The sequence below is a fragment of the Sceloporus undulatus genome, chromosome 1 (genome assembly GCF_019175285.1).
Source record: "Sceloporus undulatus isolate JIND9_A2432 ecotype Alabama chromosome 1, SceUnd_v1.1, whole genome shotgun sequence".
NCBI lineage: Eukaryota > Metazoa > Chordata > Lepidosauria > Squamata > Phrynosomatidae > Sceloporus > Sceloporus undulatus.
This window is the reverse complement of record NC_056522.1, coordinates 38,705,642-38,724,151: the sequence shown is the minus strand read 5'-3', so window position 1 is coordinate 38,724,151 and position 18,510 is coordinate 38,705,642. Positions and strand designations below refer to the sequence as shown.

At 39.1% G+C, this 18,510-nt stretch overlaps 1 protein-coding gene across 13 annotated transcripts in view; it reads left to right on the top strand.

The window, feature by feature from the left end:
• The window catches only part of ESRRG (estrogen related receptor gamma), a 612,697-nt gene extending 594,699 nt beyond the window's left edge, over positions 1–17,998 (top strand). For 12 of the 13 annotated variants that reach the window (XM_042444949.1, XM_042444960.1, XM_042444954.1 and 9 more), the window contains one exon: positions 14,142–17,998. In XM_042444949.1, coding sequence (XP_042300883.1) covers positions 14,142–14,386 — 245 coding nt within the window. In that variant the 3' untranslated portion in view covers positions 14,387–17,998. The remainder of the gene's footprint in view (positions 1–14,141) is intronic. The other variant, XM_042444959.1, reaches the window with a different exon arrangement.
• The last annotated feature ends 512 nt before the right edge of the window (positions 17,999–18,510 follow it).

Sequence of the window (18,510 nt, the reverse complement as noted above, 5' to 3'; positions counted from 1 at the left end):
ACTTATTCAGAAGGGGTTAAGAAATCAAGGGAGGATTCTTCTCTGCATTTGAACTTAAAAGTGCTGAAGCAGTGAGCCAGTGTCTGATAAGTAAAAAATCGTTTGTTCTTTGTTGTTTTTTCTTTTGTGCCTCCCTAATGCTTTATTGTGGTCTTAAGTCCCTTTTAGCATTTGCATAAAGTTCATGATAGATCCCTCTTTAATGACGTGCCGATCATTAGATACCTGTGTGTCAATAACATGCTCTGATGCTATGTACCATTGACAGTCACACCGTGCCCCTCCATCTGCTTTTGTTTTGACCCTATCTTTGAACTTTATCTTGGTTGCTGGCCAGTAGTTTTCCCTTTAATTACAAGAAGGAAACTGTCAATAAAATCTGTTAAATGGGATGCAATGAGTGGCTTGAATGGGCGGACGGCTATTTGTTCAAATTCTGCAGCATTCAAGGTATTGACAGTTTGTTTTCTGGGGCCATATGTGACGATCAATCTCAGGCTGGGCTCAGCCGCGCTGAAAAATGAAAAAACAGATTGCTTTTGCTTACTTGTGGATGACGACTTGTGATTTGGTGCGGTCCTAGTGAGATGAGACCTTCTGCCCAAATTGCCCCCCCCGAGAGCCAGGATGCGTGACTGTTTTTAGAAATAATTTTTTAATTGATTTTGTAATTAACAGTTCATCTACAATATTGATGCACGAATCCTCAGATTGATAGGAGGAAAATTGTTTTCAGCAATGAAGTTATACTTTCCTATTTGTCTTCATAATGGGATCTAGCATTTTGAATTTTGAATTGGGGTTTTAATTTTTTTTAAAAAAACTAAAAAGCAAAACCAAGAAAATATACTTAATCACTACTAATATCTCCTTCCACAAATACAGGAGTGTGAAAATTTTGCTACACACATTCTTAACTACCACAGTGCACCTGTATTAAGAGCATGATCTGTTGTAGTTACTGACAAAAAAAAAAAAAAGAAACCACTTGTAGTTTGCATAGAAACACTCATTTCTGAACATTTTGAAAGGCAGCTAACCTCTGCATATTTGGAGGTGAATGAGAGACAGCATTTCTGTCTGACCTGCAGAGATTTAATATGACATTCATTGAAATTATCAGCTTAGCATAAACATCTGGCTTGATTTGATAATAATTAATGCTCTTTTGTGCTCTAAATCAGTGAACTGATTTGACAGTAACCTTTCTGCCACTGTCTCCCTCCCTTTCCACCCATGTATAAACATATAGAACTCATGTATAAACATATACGATGAGTAGAATATTATGGCTATTATAACACCAATCTATAGAAGTTTGAGACAGGAGAATTGTGAAAAAAGGGTCTCTAAAGCACCAACATAGTTTGGTAGTGGAGAGGAAAGCAGTCCAGATGTGTACTACTTCTCTCTTCTTCTTTCCTGCTATCAAATTTTCACAGGCATGCCCTGTTCTGAACTTAGATGAAAACTGGGTCATCTGAGAGGCAAGTGTAGCCTGAGCACTTCCCATTGAAATGTAAGAGTCAGGGGGCCAACAAGAGGCTGCATGGTTGTTCCTTCCTCTTTCCTCAAGTTTCCTTCAGTTTAGTCTGCATCTAGTATATCACCAAGCTAGCAATGGACTCCACTGGCTCATGGAGAGGCAAATTTCATTGCTTTGTATAGATTCTCCAAATAGAACAGTCCCAGACTTTTCTAGAATGAAGAAATGTAGCAAGTTCTTTCTCTGAATTGCTTATTTTATTTTATTTTTTAAAACACCACCCTGCTTTCATAGAATCATAGAGTTGGAAAGGCCATCCAGTCAAATCCTCTGCCACACAGGAACTCTCAGTCAAAGCACCATGGAGCTTTCATAAAGCTTAGAAAATGACACACAGAATTTCTCTCTTTTATTTTCACAAAAAATATCCCATGAGCTAAATTAGGCTGAGAGAAAACAATTGGCATAAATATTATCAGAAGTGTACCTAGAGAAGGGAAAAAGGATGAGGGCATTGCCCCCCCATGAGAATTGTGACACACACACACACACCACAAAATTTGATGTCAGTCCTCAGATCTCTAGCATTGCAGTAACTGAAAATGCCATTTGACCATTTAGAAATACAATTTCGGCATCCAAAGAAACGGGGTAGGCAAAGTTGCCAAGGGAATGTGGACACATCAAAGAGTTTTTAGGTGTTCTAGGTGTGAACAGTTTCACTCTCGGCAGTGTTAGAATTTAAAGAATGTTTCATTGGTGGAATTCGTTGTGGTGGAATTCATTGTGTTACTCTGGAAAATCAGTATGCAAAGGGCTCTTGTAGCTCTTGAAACTAAAGAGGCGGCACCGTGGTGCCCTGGGAGCCCTGGGTTGGAAATGTGGCAACCGCATGCCACGCCCCCAACCCAGTAGGTCTGCGTTGCAGAAAGAAGCCGCAAAAAGCAGCCTCTTTTTGCACCATGGAAAGGGCCCCATAGCCACCACCACTGCAACTTTTCTGTGGCTCTTTGGTGAAGTGTGACACAATCCGTCATGCGGTTGGTTGGGCAGCATGATGCCAGCATGGGGCTGAGCAGCAGGTGGTCACCACACCCCCACTCTGCCCTCACCCTTGCATTTTTTGCCAGTCAGTTGAGAGCCTAAGTGAAAGAAAGAAGTTGGTAGCATGAACTCATCTCCATACCCACAAAGTTTTGCATTCCTCTGGACATTCTTATACAGATTGCTATGTAGTTCTGTCCCTGGACGTTTCACTCTACCACGTGCATCTAAGAAAGTACCCTTAAGTCTACAGACACTCATGAAATCAACTTCTTTCTTTCTTAATGGTGCTGCAAGATCCCTTTGCATACTTTCATTGGTGGGGCAGTATACAGTTAACTCTTCTTATACACGGATTCAAACATCCACGGTTTGAAAATGTTCAAAAAAAGTATAAATTTCAAATATCAAACCTTGATTTTCCATTTTTTATAAGGGACACCATTTTGCTATGTCATTATATTTAATGGGACTTGAGCATCCATGGATTTTGTTATCCTCATGGGATCCTGGAACCAAACCTCAGCGTATAACAAGGGTCCACGGCATCTATAAATGTGAAGGCAGTACCCTTATTCTCTGTCCCAGTACCTAGACCTCTGAATGCCACCTAGTAAGCACAGAGAGATCCTTGCCCATGCCACCTAATTGATGTCCGTACTATGACTAGGGCCTTGTTCCCACTTACAGAGAATTTGGTACCTGATCAGAATTGATGAATCAGTGCAAAAATAGTTCCTGGTTCCCATTATGTTTGTGCCAATTCTACCAATTCAGATCAGGTACCTTGGCCTCTTCTAGCCTTAACTGTCCTTGGCCCAGCCTCCTTACCGGCTTTTTTTTGGTCTCCTTTGGCCTCTACCAGGCTTCCCCAGCTTCCTTGTGACCTCTTTCCATTCCCTGTGGCCAGGGAAGCTTGCAGAGAAGCCTCCCCGGCTTCTCTGCGACCTCCTTCTCAGTTTTCCCCAAAACTTCTTCCATTCCCTGCGACCAGGGAAGACAGAAAGGAGGTCGCAGGAAGGCCAAAGAGAAGTCAGTGGCCCAGATATGGAGAGGCAGGGAGGCTGGTGATGGGGAGATGGCTGGAGCCATTGCAGCTGCCCCCCTGTCACTGGCAGCAGAATCAAATCTGCCCTGCCTAGTTCCCACTTGGGCCTGGGTGGATTCAAATCCGTCTGTGGTTCCCACTGGGATGAATCGATTTATTTGAGAATAAATCTATTCATCCCCCCCCCCCAAAAAGGCTCCTTTTAACCCAGCGTCTTTTTGATGTGGGTTAAATGGGTAAAAACCATGCCCCCCTTTCCGAATCACTTCAGCGATTCAAATGAAGTGGGAACCATGGTGGTTTAAACCAGATCGTTTCAAATCATGATCCAGTTGAAACCTTAGTGGGAACAACCTAGTTTTCTCTTTGCAACAACGATAGTCAATCGATTTATGCAACCTGAAAATAGTGGTTGTGTCCTTTGCTTTTATATAAAGAGGGCCTTACCAGATACTGAAAATTCTGGATTGGACTTTTTTTTTCAATCCCAAATGTCAGCTAACATAATATGAATGAGAAACAGTTTTGCAACAAGGAGTGCTTTGTTAACTCACACAGGAAAAAAAATGCCTTTGAATATTTTCCAGGCATGTGTGTAGCAATTATTCCAGGCATACAGGCAGGTGAACTGTTTGCAGCATAATAAAAGGTGTCCTCTCTGAGATTTTTGTCCTCTTGCTAAGTGCTCCCATGTATTGATTGGGAAATGCCAAATGGAAAGATGTAGGTTCACAAGTTTGTTTGTTTTTAATTATTCCATCAGGAAACAGCAGCTGTACTTTTAGGTTAGAGGGTTTTAAAAACAGCTTTGCAACACCAATTAGCTCAATTTAATTTCAGATTCATTTGGCACAGCTGATTTGCAATACCTCCTCTCACTGAATAAACCTTTTACAAATCTTTTCTCTCTAATATTTAAAAAAGAGAGTTTCAATTGGAAAAAAAGTTGACAGTTTTCAACTGGACCTGACAGATTTAAATTGGAGTAGAATGGAAGTCTGGTGGGGGGAGGGGGGAGATACCCTAAAAATTCAAATGTTTGTGTAGAAATGGAAGGAGGTAAAGAAAGAGGATTGCCAGAGTGAAGAGTGGACAGACTTCCTATACCCTTAATGGTAGCATAGGAAAAGGAATTTCAGCAGGTGTTATTTGTCATGCAACTGCGAAACAGTACAGGAGTCTCTTCCAATTTTTACATTGGCAACCATATTCACAAATCACCACAGGATTTTGTTCCCCTGTGCAGGAGGAAAAAATACAATAGAATGTGTGTGTGTGTGTGTGTGTGCCTTCAATTCACCTGTCAACTTATGGTTGCCCCATGAATTACTTTGTGTAAAATGTAAGGCAGAAAATGTGTTTTTTCCTAAAAGCAAGATATTTGTACAAAATAATCTGACTTTTTTTTTTAAATCCCCATACAAGGGAACAAATACACAAAAACATTTGTAATATCACCCAGTGGAAAGAAAATTTGAATTTTCTTTTTATTCAACATAAGAAAGAAATTAGTGAAGATTTATATGCCTAGGTGGCAATCTGGAGACACAGTAAAATGGACTGGACAATACTGAGTAGCTGAGCTGGAATAAGAGAGCCATGGAGTAGTCACATGTGACTGTAGGTATGTTTAGTGTGATGGCAGCTTGAGCCTTTGTTCAGGTAATATGCTCTATCCTTTCTGCAATTTTGCTGAGACCTTCCTAGTGGGAGAACATTCATATAAATAAAAACCTCTATACTTCAGACTTCATGCTTTCCACAGAAAGCAGTAACAGAGGAGGTGAGGCAAGATGATGTACTACTTCCATGTTGTATCAAATATGATGAGTAACTCCTGTACAAGACGTTACTGCTCTAGGGAGAGGTTGCTTAGATTGAGGAATTAGGTAGCAGTAAGTACAAGATGTGTTGGAAATGATGGGCATTTCAGTTCAGCACATTGAAAGGATATCATGTGCAACACCAGGAGCAACTGACATAAATATCTCATGTTCTGGTTAATACAGAGAGTTCCTTCCCCATGTCTTTCATAAAAACAAAACACCAAATTGGAGTCCACTAGTATCAGTAGTATTCAGTTGGTACCAACCACAATCATACAACAGTTTGTACTGATCATTATGTAACCTCAAAATACCAGTCATGTACTTTAGTTTTAGAGGGTCTAAATACCCTAAAGGCACCAGATCCTGTCTGATTGTGGAGGCTAAGCAGGGTCAGCCCTAGTTATTACCTGGATGGGAGAATGCCAATGAACACCAAGTACTGTAAGCTATATTTCAGAGGAAGGCACTGGCAAAAACCACCTCTGAGTATTCCTTGCCTTAAAAGACCCTATGAAATTCATAGGGTTACCATAAAATTGACAGACGACTTGAATGCACAGTATTATGATTATTGTTATTATTAGTATTATTATAAGGAGGGAGTGAGGAAAAGAGAAGAGGAAACACAATGAAAAATACTGGCTAGTTAGATGTTAAAATACTAGTTGAATTTTAATGTTGTTTTGCATTGTGCTCATGCAGGTGAGTGGAGAGAGTAGACCAAACAGGGTAGTCCACTGAGAATTATATAATCAGATATGGAACAAACCAAAGACCAGTTTCCTGTGTTTTCCTATGGCACAGTGGTAAGAGTATCTACTTTGTGGACAGTAAGAACATTAAAAAATAATAACCTGTTGGGTCACTGGAGTAATGATAATGCAACTAGTTCCTTTTTAAAATTAACATTCCAAGCTCTGTTTCACATACAATAGTTAGAGCAATAGCAATAGCAGCTTCATTGATATAGCACTTCATACCACACTAACCAGTCTCTAAGTGGTTTACAACTGTAAACTAATTGCCCCCATCAAGCTCATTTTAGGGACCTCAGAAGTATGCAAGGCTGAGTCGACCCTGAGCCTCTGGCTGGGATTGAACTCACAACCTGCAGACACTGCAGGATAGATATAAATGATTCCATTTAATAGCTTTGATTGCTGGCTTCTGGATTCAGTGCCTTTCCCAAGGGCTTTTTCAAGGTAGCCTCTTGCAGACAGTGTTCACAATAGTGATATGAATAATATTTGCAAAATTTCATGTTCTTAGTGAAACAGGGTGACTCAACACATCAAGTCACGCCTCAGAGAAATTGACAATCCCTGTGGGATTTCTTTCCTCCTGAAGAAGAACCAGACAACGAGATGTTTATTTTTCATCAAGCAATTTCTGCAGTTTGATTAACATATCTCTGTACAAAATTAGTATCTTTTCCTTTTGTGCAGCAGAGCACCCACATATACATAGAAAGCAAAGGACTATTTTGTTTTGTTTTGTTTTGTTTAAAAAAAATCAATTTTCTTATATTTTTCAACAGGGCAACCCAAACTATGCTCTTGCAAGGATGAATTTTGCACTTCCTGCCAAAAATGTGCAAAAAACTCTCACCACCTCAAAGGTGAGAGGAAAATATTGAGATTTCAAGCCAGGATTTACATGCCTAGTTTACAATAATTCAAGCTATTTCCACATGGGTCAAATAACACATCCTCTCCTATTCCCACAGAGATCATTCGGACAATGGAGGGCCTAAAATGTGCTTCTGGTGTGAACTATCTGGATGACTATGGCCAGTTCAGAAACAAACCCATGATATACCTCCCTTACAACAGGTTAAAAAACCTCACCTTTGCTCCCAATTTTTCCAGAAGATACAGAGCCCACCAGAGCAATGCCAGGTGACTTTTTACAATCTGTCCCAATATTCTGCTCACCAATAGTGGCAGCAACATCTCAAATCACTTCCTCTGAGGCCAGAATAAGGTGCCCAGCCATGCGGTCAATGTTGGGTGCTTCCTTTTTGGCCTCAGAGGGAGCGACCCATGCTCCTAGCAGGTGACACAGCAGAATGCACATGTGGACAGATGACTGGCATCACTCTGGAATGTCCAAATAACGGGGATGTTGGGACAGTTTTAGAGCCAGAATACTCCAAGTTGCTCCCGAAGTATTCTGGCCCATACAGACACAACCCCAGGCTGTCTCGATATAACTAAGAAATGGATTTGCCAGATCAGACTTTAGCATCTGCTTCAAGCCACTGGTATTTTAGGCCAGTTCAGCTGCCATATTTTCATCCAGTTTCAAAGCAGGATCCAGGAACACTTGCAAAATGTGGATCTAATTTTTCAAAAAAGCAGATTTAACCAAACCAGGTTGGCTCCCTGTTCTGATGACTCTCTCCTTCCTGACCAGTAGCCATGGGTGTAACAGCAGAGAAGTCAAAATGAGGGTATTTTCCCTCCAAAATAAGTATTCTGTCCCTTGCCTACATTTTTTTTTACTTCCAAATTTCTGGCATTAAAACTCCATTTGAGATTTAGAAATACAATTCAAGCATTCAAAGAAAAAGGTCATACAAAGATGCCAAGGGAAAGAAGACATAGCAAATGTAAGAGTTCCAAGTATGAATTATTTTTATTATCTTACTCTGCAAAACTAGAAAACTGAGAACTGAAAGAAAATTTCATTGGAGGGCAGAATTCTTATTTGAGGGTGCAATATTTTCACCCCCTACCCATAGCTACACACCTGCCAGCATCACATTTGTCTTGTCTTGGTTAAAATAAGTTTCTGAGCCCTCATCCATTCCTTAATCACCACAGCAATTTTCTTGATGTTAAAAAAAAAAAATACTGTGTATCATGTGTATTAAAACAATACATTCTCCACAATTTCTCCATAACATTCCATGTCAGGCATAATAAGCTTTAGGAGTTTCAGTTATTATTATTATCATCATTATTATTATTATTAACCTTTATTTATGAAGCGCTGTAAATTTACACAGCGCTGTACATACAATCTTTTTAGTTAGACGGTTCCCTGCCCTCGGGCTTACAATCTAAAAAGTTAAAACACATCCACTGAGATTATAAAATTAGGGAGAGGAAACATCAGAATGGTGGTTAGAATACTGGCTAGGTTTATGGAGCCCCAGGTTCAAATCCCACTCAGCCATGAAACCCACTGTGTGTGAACAGTTCATGCGTTGGAGGGGAATAGAGGTATAAGAGGAGAGTGTATACTGCCTTGAGTTTTTTGTGGTAAAGATAGGTTATAGAATTAATATCATAAATAAAATAGTACTTTTAAACTTAGTACAGGGGTACCCCGGGTTACGAAATTAATTCGTTCCGCCGCCGCTTTCGTAACCCGGAATACTTCGTAAGGCGAAAAAGCCATAGGCGCTAATGGGGAAAAGCCGCGATTTCGTGTGAAATAGCGCCGAAAAGCACCAAAAAATTTTTCGTAACCCGAAATAACCTTCGTAACCCGGAACAGTTTTTTTGAATGGATTTTTTTCGTAACCCGGAAATTTCGTAAGGCGGCGCATTCGTATCCCGGGGTACCAGTGTACTTTTCAAAATTCATGCTTTCAAGGAAAAATCTTGGCTAGAATCCCATTGTGTCTTTATACTGACATAAAACTTGTTAGTTAGTTAGTTATTTCATTTATTTGCTGCCTTTCTCCCAAAGTGGGGCTCAAGACAGCTTCCAGAAATAGTAAATTAAAAAGATTTGCAATAAAATCCAAAACCATTAAAATATAAGACACATAAAAGTCATTTTAAAAATCCACTAAAAGTTTAAAAGATAAATAAAACATCCCCAATAAAAAGCCCCCCTCCCCAATTATATATTAAAAGCCTGTCTTTGCTGGTGAAAGGAAAGCAGGGAGGGGCTGTTTTAGCTCCCCACGAAGGCTCTCTCACCAAATATTCTCACCAAATGAGCCTATGATGGTGATGGGACTGAGAGAAAGCCTTCTCTGAAGAGCTTATAGCTCTGGCAGGATTCTATCAATACACAAGCACTTGCACATTCTCAGAGATCATGTGAGGGTGGTCTGTAATGGTTGGCTACTGCCAGTTCAGATCTCTTCAGGGGTTTTCTTAAATTCCTTGTGCATCTCTTTGCAGTTGTTCAATTCATGTGTGGCCCATTTACCTTTTACATTTCTTTTGGAGTCTTTCCTTATCTTTTTTTATTTCTTACCAACCTGAATCATTTTAGTGATGTTTTCTCTCAAAGAGGGTAAAAATTCAGGGCAGGGGATGTAGAGGTCAAACATTTGGTACAGCAAAAGCAACATGCTATATAAACATAAGCCCAGTCAAATAGAGCAGTATAATTTTCATCCTGGAGAGAAGTGACCAGTGGGGTCCCACAGGGCTCTGTCCTGGGCCCAGTGTTATTCAACATCTTTATCAATGACCTGGATGACAGAATTGGGAGCATACTTATCAAATTTGCAGATGACTCCAAATTAGGAGGAATAGCTAATACTCTAGAGGACAGGATCAACATTCAAAATGATCTGAATAGACTAGAAAGCTGGGCCAAAGCTAACAAAATGAAATTCAACACAGAGAAATGTAAGGTACTGCACTTAGGGCAGAAAAATGAAATGCACAGATATAGTATGGGGGATACCTGGCTGAATGAAACTACATGTGAAAGGGATCTAGGAGTCCAAGTAGACCACAAGTTGAACATGAGTCAACAGTGCGATGCGGCAGCTAAAATGTACAATGCAATTTTAGGCTGCATCAATAAAAGTATAGTGTCTAGATCAAGAGAAGTAATAGTGCCACTGTATTCTGCTCTGGTCAGGCCCCACCTGGAATATTGTGTCCAGTTCTGGGCACCACAATTCAAAAAGGACATTGAGAAACTGGAGTGTGTCCAGAGGGTGACTAAAATGGTGAAAGGTCTGGAAACCTTGCCCTATGAGGAACGACTCAGGGAGCTGGGGGTGTTTAGCCTGGAGAAGAGAAGATTAAGAGGTGATATAATATCCCTGTTTAAATATTTGAAAGGATGTCATATTGAGGAGGGAGCAAGCTTGTTTTCTGTTGCTTCAGAGAACAGGACCCGGAACAATGGATACAAGCTACAGGAAAAGAGATTCCACCTCAACATTAGGAGGAACTTCCTGACAGTAAGAGCTGTTCGACAGTGGAACACACTCCCTCGGAGTGTAGTGGAGTCTCCTTCCTTGGAGGTCTTTAAGCAGAGGCTAGATGGCCATCTGTTGGGGATGCTTTGATTTGGATTTCCTGCATGGCAGGGGGTTGGACTGGATGGCCCTTGTGGTCTCTTCCAACTCTATGATTCTATGATTCTATGAATGACTATTTCAGCCATCCCAAAATAAGTTTAAATTTAGAATTCTTGAGCACTGAAAAAAAGGTACATGCCACTGAAAATAGTACAACAGTGCACCTCCTGCAGAAGGGTTATTCCAAAGGTAGAATGACACCAGAGCAAAGGCCCTCTCTTTTATAGATGATAACCCTACTTCTCTTACAGAAGAAATTCAGAGAAGGCCTCCTTTGATATTCCTCATACTTGGCAAGTTTGCCAGCTTTCTGATGGTTCAACTAGTTTCTAAACCCTACAAGGATCATTGTTATTTTCATATTTTTATACAAAAGTTTCTATATGAAATCTACACATTTTAAAATTAAATTGTTAGATAGTGTGCATAATGTAACTACATGCATTTTAAGGCATGTGTTCACTGTTAATTATTAAATGTGTAGATTTCCCATAGGACTCCATTATATATAATAATGGATAGACTATCATCAGAACCACTAAACTCTACTAAATGATACAAATGTTTGCATAATTGAGTGTATTTTAGTACAAAGGCTGTAATCTTTTCCGTTCTTTCCAATTTCCTTGTTTACTTCTGTAATTAATAAATTCCAGTCCTTTTTTACTTCACTGTTGCTAGGTTTTTGTCAGGAGACAATTCTCAGATATTTCTGTTTAAAATGATATGCTCGAAGTTAATTCTTAGTTAAATCTAGATGATTAAAAATAGTGACACAAAAATATACCACCCTTGCACCCAATGGCTTTAGGAAGGGAGACGTTCAGAACTTTGTGTCATCAAGATGAGTTGGACTACGATTTATATAATCCTTTATGTTCTTGCTTTTTTAATTTCTCTAGGAGACCAGATTTCTGAATATTATTCTATAGACTGCTATAGAAGCTCCTTTCAATATCAAAAACAACTTTTCCATACAGTTTATGGGACCTAAAATGTTTATTTGGGAAATATGTCTAATTAGATACACAGATCTGTCGGTCTTGGTCTGTTTTATTATGATTCTTTATGTAGATTTTACTGCATGGCATGACAGATTCCATAATCATATGTTACTTTGGTAGCATGATTTCTTGTCCCAAATGCAGAATTAGCTATATGATGCCTCTTCAAACAGAATAGATATACAAAAGGTAATGGGTGGGAAAGAAGGAAACTGCAACCCAGCTAGTATATATAGATACATATTGTTCTCAATCAGGACATAAATGGATTAGACGTGCATCTGATTTATCACTTGTACAGTTATATTACTGAAGTAGATACCTTGAAAAGTTTCTTCTCTAACCTACTTTGTTTAATATTTTTTTATGCAACTGGATACTCAAAAAACAAAAACAGAAAACAGAAAATCGGAACAGCACTAGGGAAACCGGATCATAGATCTATATCATGTCTAGATTGGCTATGACAGCAGGGGAATTCTAGGCAAATAAAGCACAGGTTAATATGAATGTATGACTAAAATACACATCATTTTCAGACTGCTTTAAATTCCTTGGCTCAATGCTAGAGAATTCTGGGAACTGTACTTTGTGAGACATTTAGCCTTCTCAGTCATAGAATTCTGGTGTCACAATAAACTACAAGTCCCAGGATTCCCTAGCACGGAGCCAGTGCAGTTAAAGCGGTCTCAACATGGATTATTTCTGCAGTGTGCTTTGGACCAAAGTATCTTTCCTGTGATCTTGGTTGAATGCTATAGGAGCAACAGTGGTTTTAGGGGAAAAAAATCCAGGGAAAGAACATATAAACCAGCATCATCGGAACCGGAACAATGGATGCAAGCTACAGGAAAAGAGATTCCACCTGAACATTAGGAGGAACTTCCTGACAGTAAGGGCTGTTCGACAGTGGAATGCACTTCCTCGGAAGGTGATAGAGTCTCCTTCCTTGGAGGTCTTTAAACAGAGGCTGGATGGCCATCTGTCAGGGATGCTTTGAATTGGATTTCCTGCATGGCAGGGGGTTGGACTGGATGGCCCTAGTGGTCTCTTCCAACTCTACGATTCTATGATTCTATGATTCTATGATCATATTAATGTCTTAAACATTGTAGAAGCTAATGGAAATTTTTGTCCAGCTCGGAAATTTTAGGTAATACAATCCTAATGTACGATCTTGTGTATCTTTCTGGAACTTTTCACACACCCACAATTAGAAACAAACCATATAGACTGCACAACTCATGCTACCCTTGGTAGGCACATAACCCAGCATGGAACAAGGGTACATTCATATGGTCAGAAGAATATGCCTTACAGGAACACAGGACATTGGCCCGTTACAAACGGGCCAGAAAGTACGCGCAGAGCGCGCACTAGGGTTAGAAAGGAGTGGTGCTTCCGCACCCCCTAACCCTAGTGCGTGCTCCGTGCACACAAAATGGTGGCGGCCGTTCCACACAGCCGCCGCCATGACGACATCACGACCGTGCTGCCTCTGTACGGGGCGGCACGGACATGACGTCCTCGCTCTGCGCCAGGGCGCTTAGTGCGCCCTTAGCACGGAGCAGGAAGGAGCTCCGTTTTGGAGCTCCTTCCTGGTTTGGTCCGCTGGGCGCAGCCTTCACACAGCTGCGCCCAGCGGACCAAAGGAGAAAGGGGCCAAGCAGCCCCTTTCTCCTCCTCCCCGCTGCCGCGGGGTGTCCTTGGGGCTTGAAGCCCCAAGGACACCCCTTTCCAGGCTGTGGGGAAGCGGCCTTTTGCCACTTCCCCGCAGCCCAGAAAGCGGCGGATTGGGGCCTCAGCGGCTGCCGGTCTATCCGCTGAGGCCCCAATACCCCAGGGAAAGGGGCGGGTACAGGCCGCCACTTTTCAGTGGTCTGTAACCCACCATTGTTTCATCTAGTCACACTATTGGATATCTACTTTAACCCAACCTTAAGATCCTGTAAGCAATTCATGTATCTGGACTAAGAAGTGTCATCTATCTTGTATAAAACCAGTATTCTGTAAATTTCCCAATGAATCTTACATTCTAAAACTGCAGAAAATGTAGGACTTGAGAGAATCAGGACTATTTGCTTTCAGCAATTGTACACCAGTTTACCATATCTAAACAAAAAATGCATTTTGAAAATATTCCTGAAAATTTCAGTGCTAGCTTCTCTTTATTTAAATAAACCAATTTTACACAGATCCATATGTATGTATGTATGTATGTATGTATGTTTGTTTATTTCAGAAGGTCAGTATGCTAATAAGTGGGTAATAATCTAACTCCCTCATAAGGGAGTCCAGACAACACTAGGTAAATCCATGTAAATCCATAAACAATTTTCGTGGTTTTAAATCATTACAGTGCAAGTTTCAGTCCAGAGTGTTTGCCTTACAATCCTGCTTTCTGGCATGAAAAATGAAAGCTGCTCTCCTTCCTTTTCTTTTGCAGACTCGATGCACATAGAAGATGTCGAGGCAGTTCAGAAACTTCAAGACGTCTTACATGAGGCCCTGCAGGATTATGAGGCTGGACAGCATATGGAGGACCCACGCCGAGCTGGCAAGATGCTGATGACTCTGCCACTTCTGAGGCAAACCTCCACAAAGGCAGTGCAGCATTTCTACAACATTAAACTGGAAGGCAAAGTGCCCATGCACAAACTTTTTTTGGAAATGCTGGAGGCCAAGGTCTGACTAAAGCATCCTGGGCCTTCCAGATACGCACGCTGGAATTTTAATGAAAGGGAAAATAAAACAGGAACACCATGACAAAGATACTTTAGCATCTAAATTAAAGAAACTAACATGACTGCACTGATATTTAGCAGTGAGACTCAGAAGCAGCACTTCTTTATTTTCTGTGTCTTATCTGATACAGTTTTCCTTCTGATACAGTTTTTCTTCTTCTTTTTCTGGTTCTGATACAATTTTTCTTCTTCTTTCTCTTTTCTCTTTTCTCTTTCCCTCTTCTCTTTTTTGCCTCTGTTTGCTGCTGAATATTTAAAAAAGAAGTCTCTAATAGAAGAGAGATGGAAGCCAGGCCTGCCAAAGGATGGAAATCCATAATATGGATGCCAGTGAACTTATTACGAACCACAATACCCCAATGACAAAAGGAATCGAAAGAGAACCATTGTAACTAGCAGTACAGTACAACACGATGAACTGACTGAATGCAGTATTAGGTTTCACAAGAGCAGCCTCTAATTAGACGACTTCGATGACGATGCATTGGCTGCTTCTTATCATTGCATTTCCATCTAGATCAGTTACAGCCATTTGATTCCTTAATTGTTTTTTCAAGTCTTCCAGATATTTCTTGGGTTAGCAACAATGTAACGTTTTCAGGGAATAGTTTGAGCTTTATTCATTCATGCAATACTAAAGAGGAAAGAGAAATAAATACTGCAATTTTTTTTGTGCTGGCTTGAACAATGACAGACATTTAATGACAGACAAATGAATCCAGAAGGAAGATTTTTTAAAAAAGAAAACAAGTGTTTTGGTTCTTACTAACAGAAGATTTTTTTCTACCAGCTTTACCACTTTTCAGCCATTTGTTAACATGGGAATTTATCTTACTCAAGCAATAGTTGAAGGGAAGGTGCATATTATCACGGATGCAATTTATGTTGTGTGCCAGTCTGGTCTAAGACATCCTGTTTCTTCGCATGAACTCCAATTTATACCTAAGTGTTCACTGGGGGAAAAAGGATTAGATTACACCTGTAATATATCTGAATAGTCTAATATATTAAGATGCCATGTCAAATAGGAATTTTAAAAAAAAAAGGGGGGGGGAGTAAGTGCTTCGGTATGGCCAAGGTACAATTGCTACATGATATTGTGGGTTAATTAATTATGCGGTTTATCATGTACAAAATTGTGGACATTAAAATAAAGTCCACTCCAACCAGCAATAAAGTAAAATCAGATATTAAAATAGTCAGCCTCTGACCAAATCCAAGAATTTAGCACTTGCACACATTATTTATTAATTTATAAAACTTTTATTTTGGATAGGTTGCCATTTTTAAACAAACAGCCTAGAGAATATGCTGGCTTTTTCAACCAGTGTTGTCACAGTGTAAAAGTTGGGCAGTTTCCAGGCTGTTAAAGAGGTGTAATCTAATGTATAAACTAATTAGATGCCCCCAGAAAACTACAGTCGCTAAATAACCAATAAACAATAACCTCCATCAAATGCTATACCAATGTACCAGTGTTAGTAGCTGCTCCCTGTACTATGTGAACAACCTTATTCTATGTACACAAATGTAATTAAAATTGTAATCCTAACAAACAAAAGAAATGTAGTTCAGCTTTTCAATGTTTCATGTTTGCTGTGCTTTTGGAAAATTTTTATGTTGCATTCAAAGACTGTTGTCTTGTTCTTCTTGTGGTGTTTGGATTCTTGTGGCGTGTGCTTATAGACACAGGGTAGAATTAGAGACAATATTGGATGTAAAATTCCTCAGGAGACTTAACAGTAGTATATTCTATTCCTTCTGGTCAATAAGGTTCTTCCTAGTAATAATTAAGAAATTGGAATGAAAAATCCAACCAAGTATTCATTATGGACAAATACACATGAAATCATAATATTTTCAAAACAAGGGATACTTTCTGTAACAGTTTATTAATAGAATACCTATGTATAGCTTAGAAATAAAACTTTGAATATTTCAAGATTATAGATAAGTCTAATTTTTAAATGCTGTAAATATAGCTTTCATCCAATCATCTCTCAGATGTTGTTATTAACTTGCTCTGTGTTGTTGCAAAAACTTTTTTTTAAAAAGATAAATGCAGACACGTTTCCAAAATTATTGCTACTTGTGTGCTTTAAACAAAATACGGCAGGCTGATGATACATCAGCCTTGTGCTAGAAATACTGTGTATCTCTCATTAACTATATGGGATTCTCTTTGTAGATTGTGTTTTTCTCAGTAGAGAAGTGACTGTTGTGTGATCCTAGATAGACCATCATTAGCAATTCATTCATTTGGCCAATAACTTGAAATTAAAGGTGCGATAGGAGTTTGAAATTGGCATGTCCCTTTTGAAACAAAATGACAAAAACTTACAACTCCTGGGGGCGGGAGGAAATGGTGCTGATTCTATAAAATTATTTATATATGTAAGAGTGCAGAATAATTATTTTCCAGAAAATTTGTGCAGGGTTTAAGTTGCTAGTGTTAACTACACTGTATATGTATATATAAATATCTAATATAAATATTGTTTTTGCTGTATCACATTGAAGAACTTGGGTTTTCAGGGTCAATAGCCAATCAACACACTCAGAAAATAAACAGAAAAGCAAAGACTTAAGCAAGATGGAATGTGCTAAAGGAACATGGTGTAATTTTTACTTTGGATTTCAGTAATTTTTCAGCGCTGCAATGAACAAGTATATCATCACTGTACAAATGTAAACTGAAACATAGATACACTGTGCAGGCATTAGAATAACATTCATCTTAAACCTTACTGAAAGACGATTTGAACAACCATTTATTTATTCTGAAGTGCTGGAGAAGATCTCAAGTATGTTTTAGCGCAACCAATCTCATTTGGAGAAATAAGATCCATGTGGAATTTCTCCTACAGGAACCATTGACGTGAAAGAGCAAAGTATAAAACCTTTCTTATTTGGCTCTTCCATTCAGTTCAATGTGTAGAAGACATTTCTGATGGATTGTACCCTGGGCTATTTCCTTTTTCTGACTTGTTTTCCCTTATTTAAAGCAATATAATTGTGTGACTCCCGAAAGTTGCACATTTGTTTCAATCAAATCAGATTGTTGTATTTATTCCACTATTTTACATTTAAATGCTAACATAAAAAGATATAAAAAATTAAAACTGCTATTTTTCTTATGGAAGAGAAAATGGGTGTTGGTAATTGTATTTTAATTATTTAAGCGTCTCTGTTTACCTGCCTAGGAAAACACTTTATGGCAGTCTTATTGTGCAAAGATCGCAAAAGAGGGGAAAAACTGAATTAAGCTGCTTATTATAATCCAGGAGTTGCATAACCAGTAGTAAAAACACAAATTTAAAAAAAAATCATGTCTATAGCTGTAGATGGGCTTCACATCTGTAAAGCAATCAACTGTATATTTTTGTGATGTGTATCATATTGTGTGCTCCAACCAATGTCCATTTGTGTAAATGTATTTATTTTATATTGTATATATTGTTAAATGCAAAAAGGAGATATGGTCCTGTAACTCCAATCAATTCAGATGTGTAACCCAAATTATTATGCCTTTCAGGATGATGGTAGAGCAATATTAAACAAGCTTCCACTTTTAATTGCTTTTAAATTATTTGTGTTGTCGATTTTGTTTTGTTTTGCTTTCTCTCCCCAATCCTCTTTCTGTGTCAAGGAATCAAATCAATAAGAACCACCTTTAATAAAGTGGTATGGATGTATACCCTTAAGGTGATGTAGCTGCATGACTACATGCTATATTAAGGCTTGTCATGGTGAATTTCAGTGTGGTGTAGCCATGTTGTATATGTTTAAACACGCAGACTGTCCCTGCCCATTAGAATTCATTCTGACAAGCTCCCCTTTAATCTTAGAACATCTCCATATAAAAGTACTTTACTGAAAAATATTGCTTCTGTTATTGGTATCACAGTTCCCAACTGTTTCAAGATCATATTATAACCATCTGCAGCTGGCCATTGGCTTTGTTCATCAATAACAGAACCCACAAAACTTATAAAACATAAATGGGTTGTTGCTAATTTGGATGTGCTTATCCTAAAGACAACAACTATTGTTTTCCTCTTCTTTACAGCA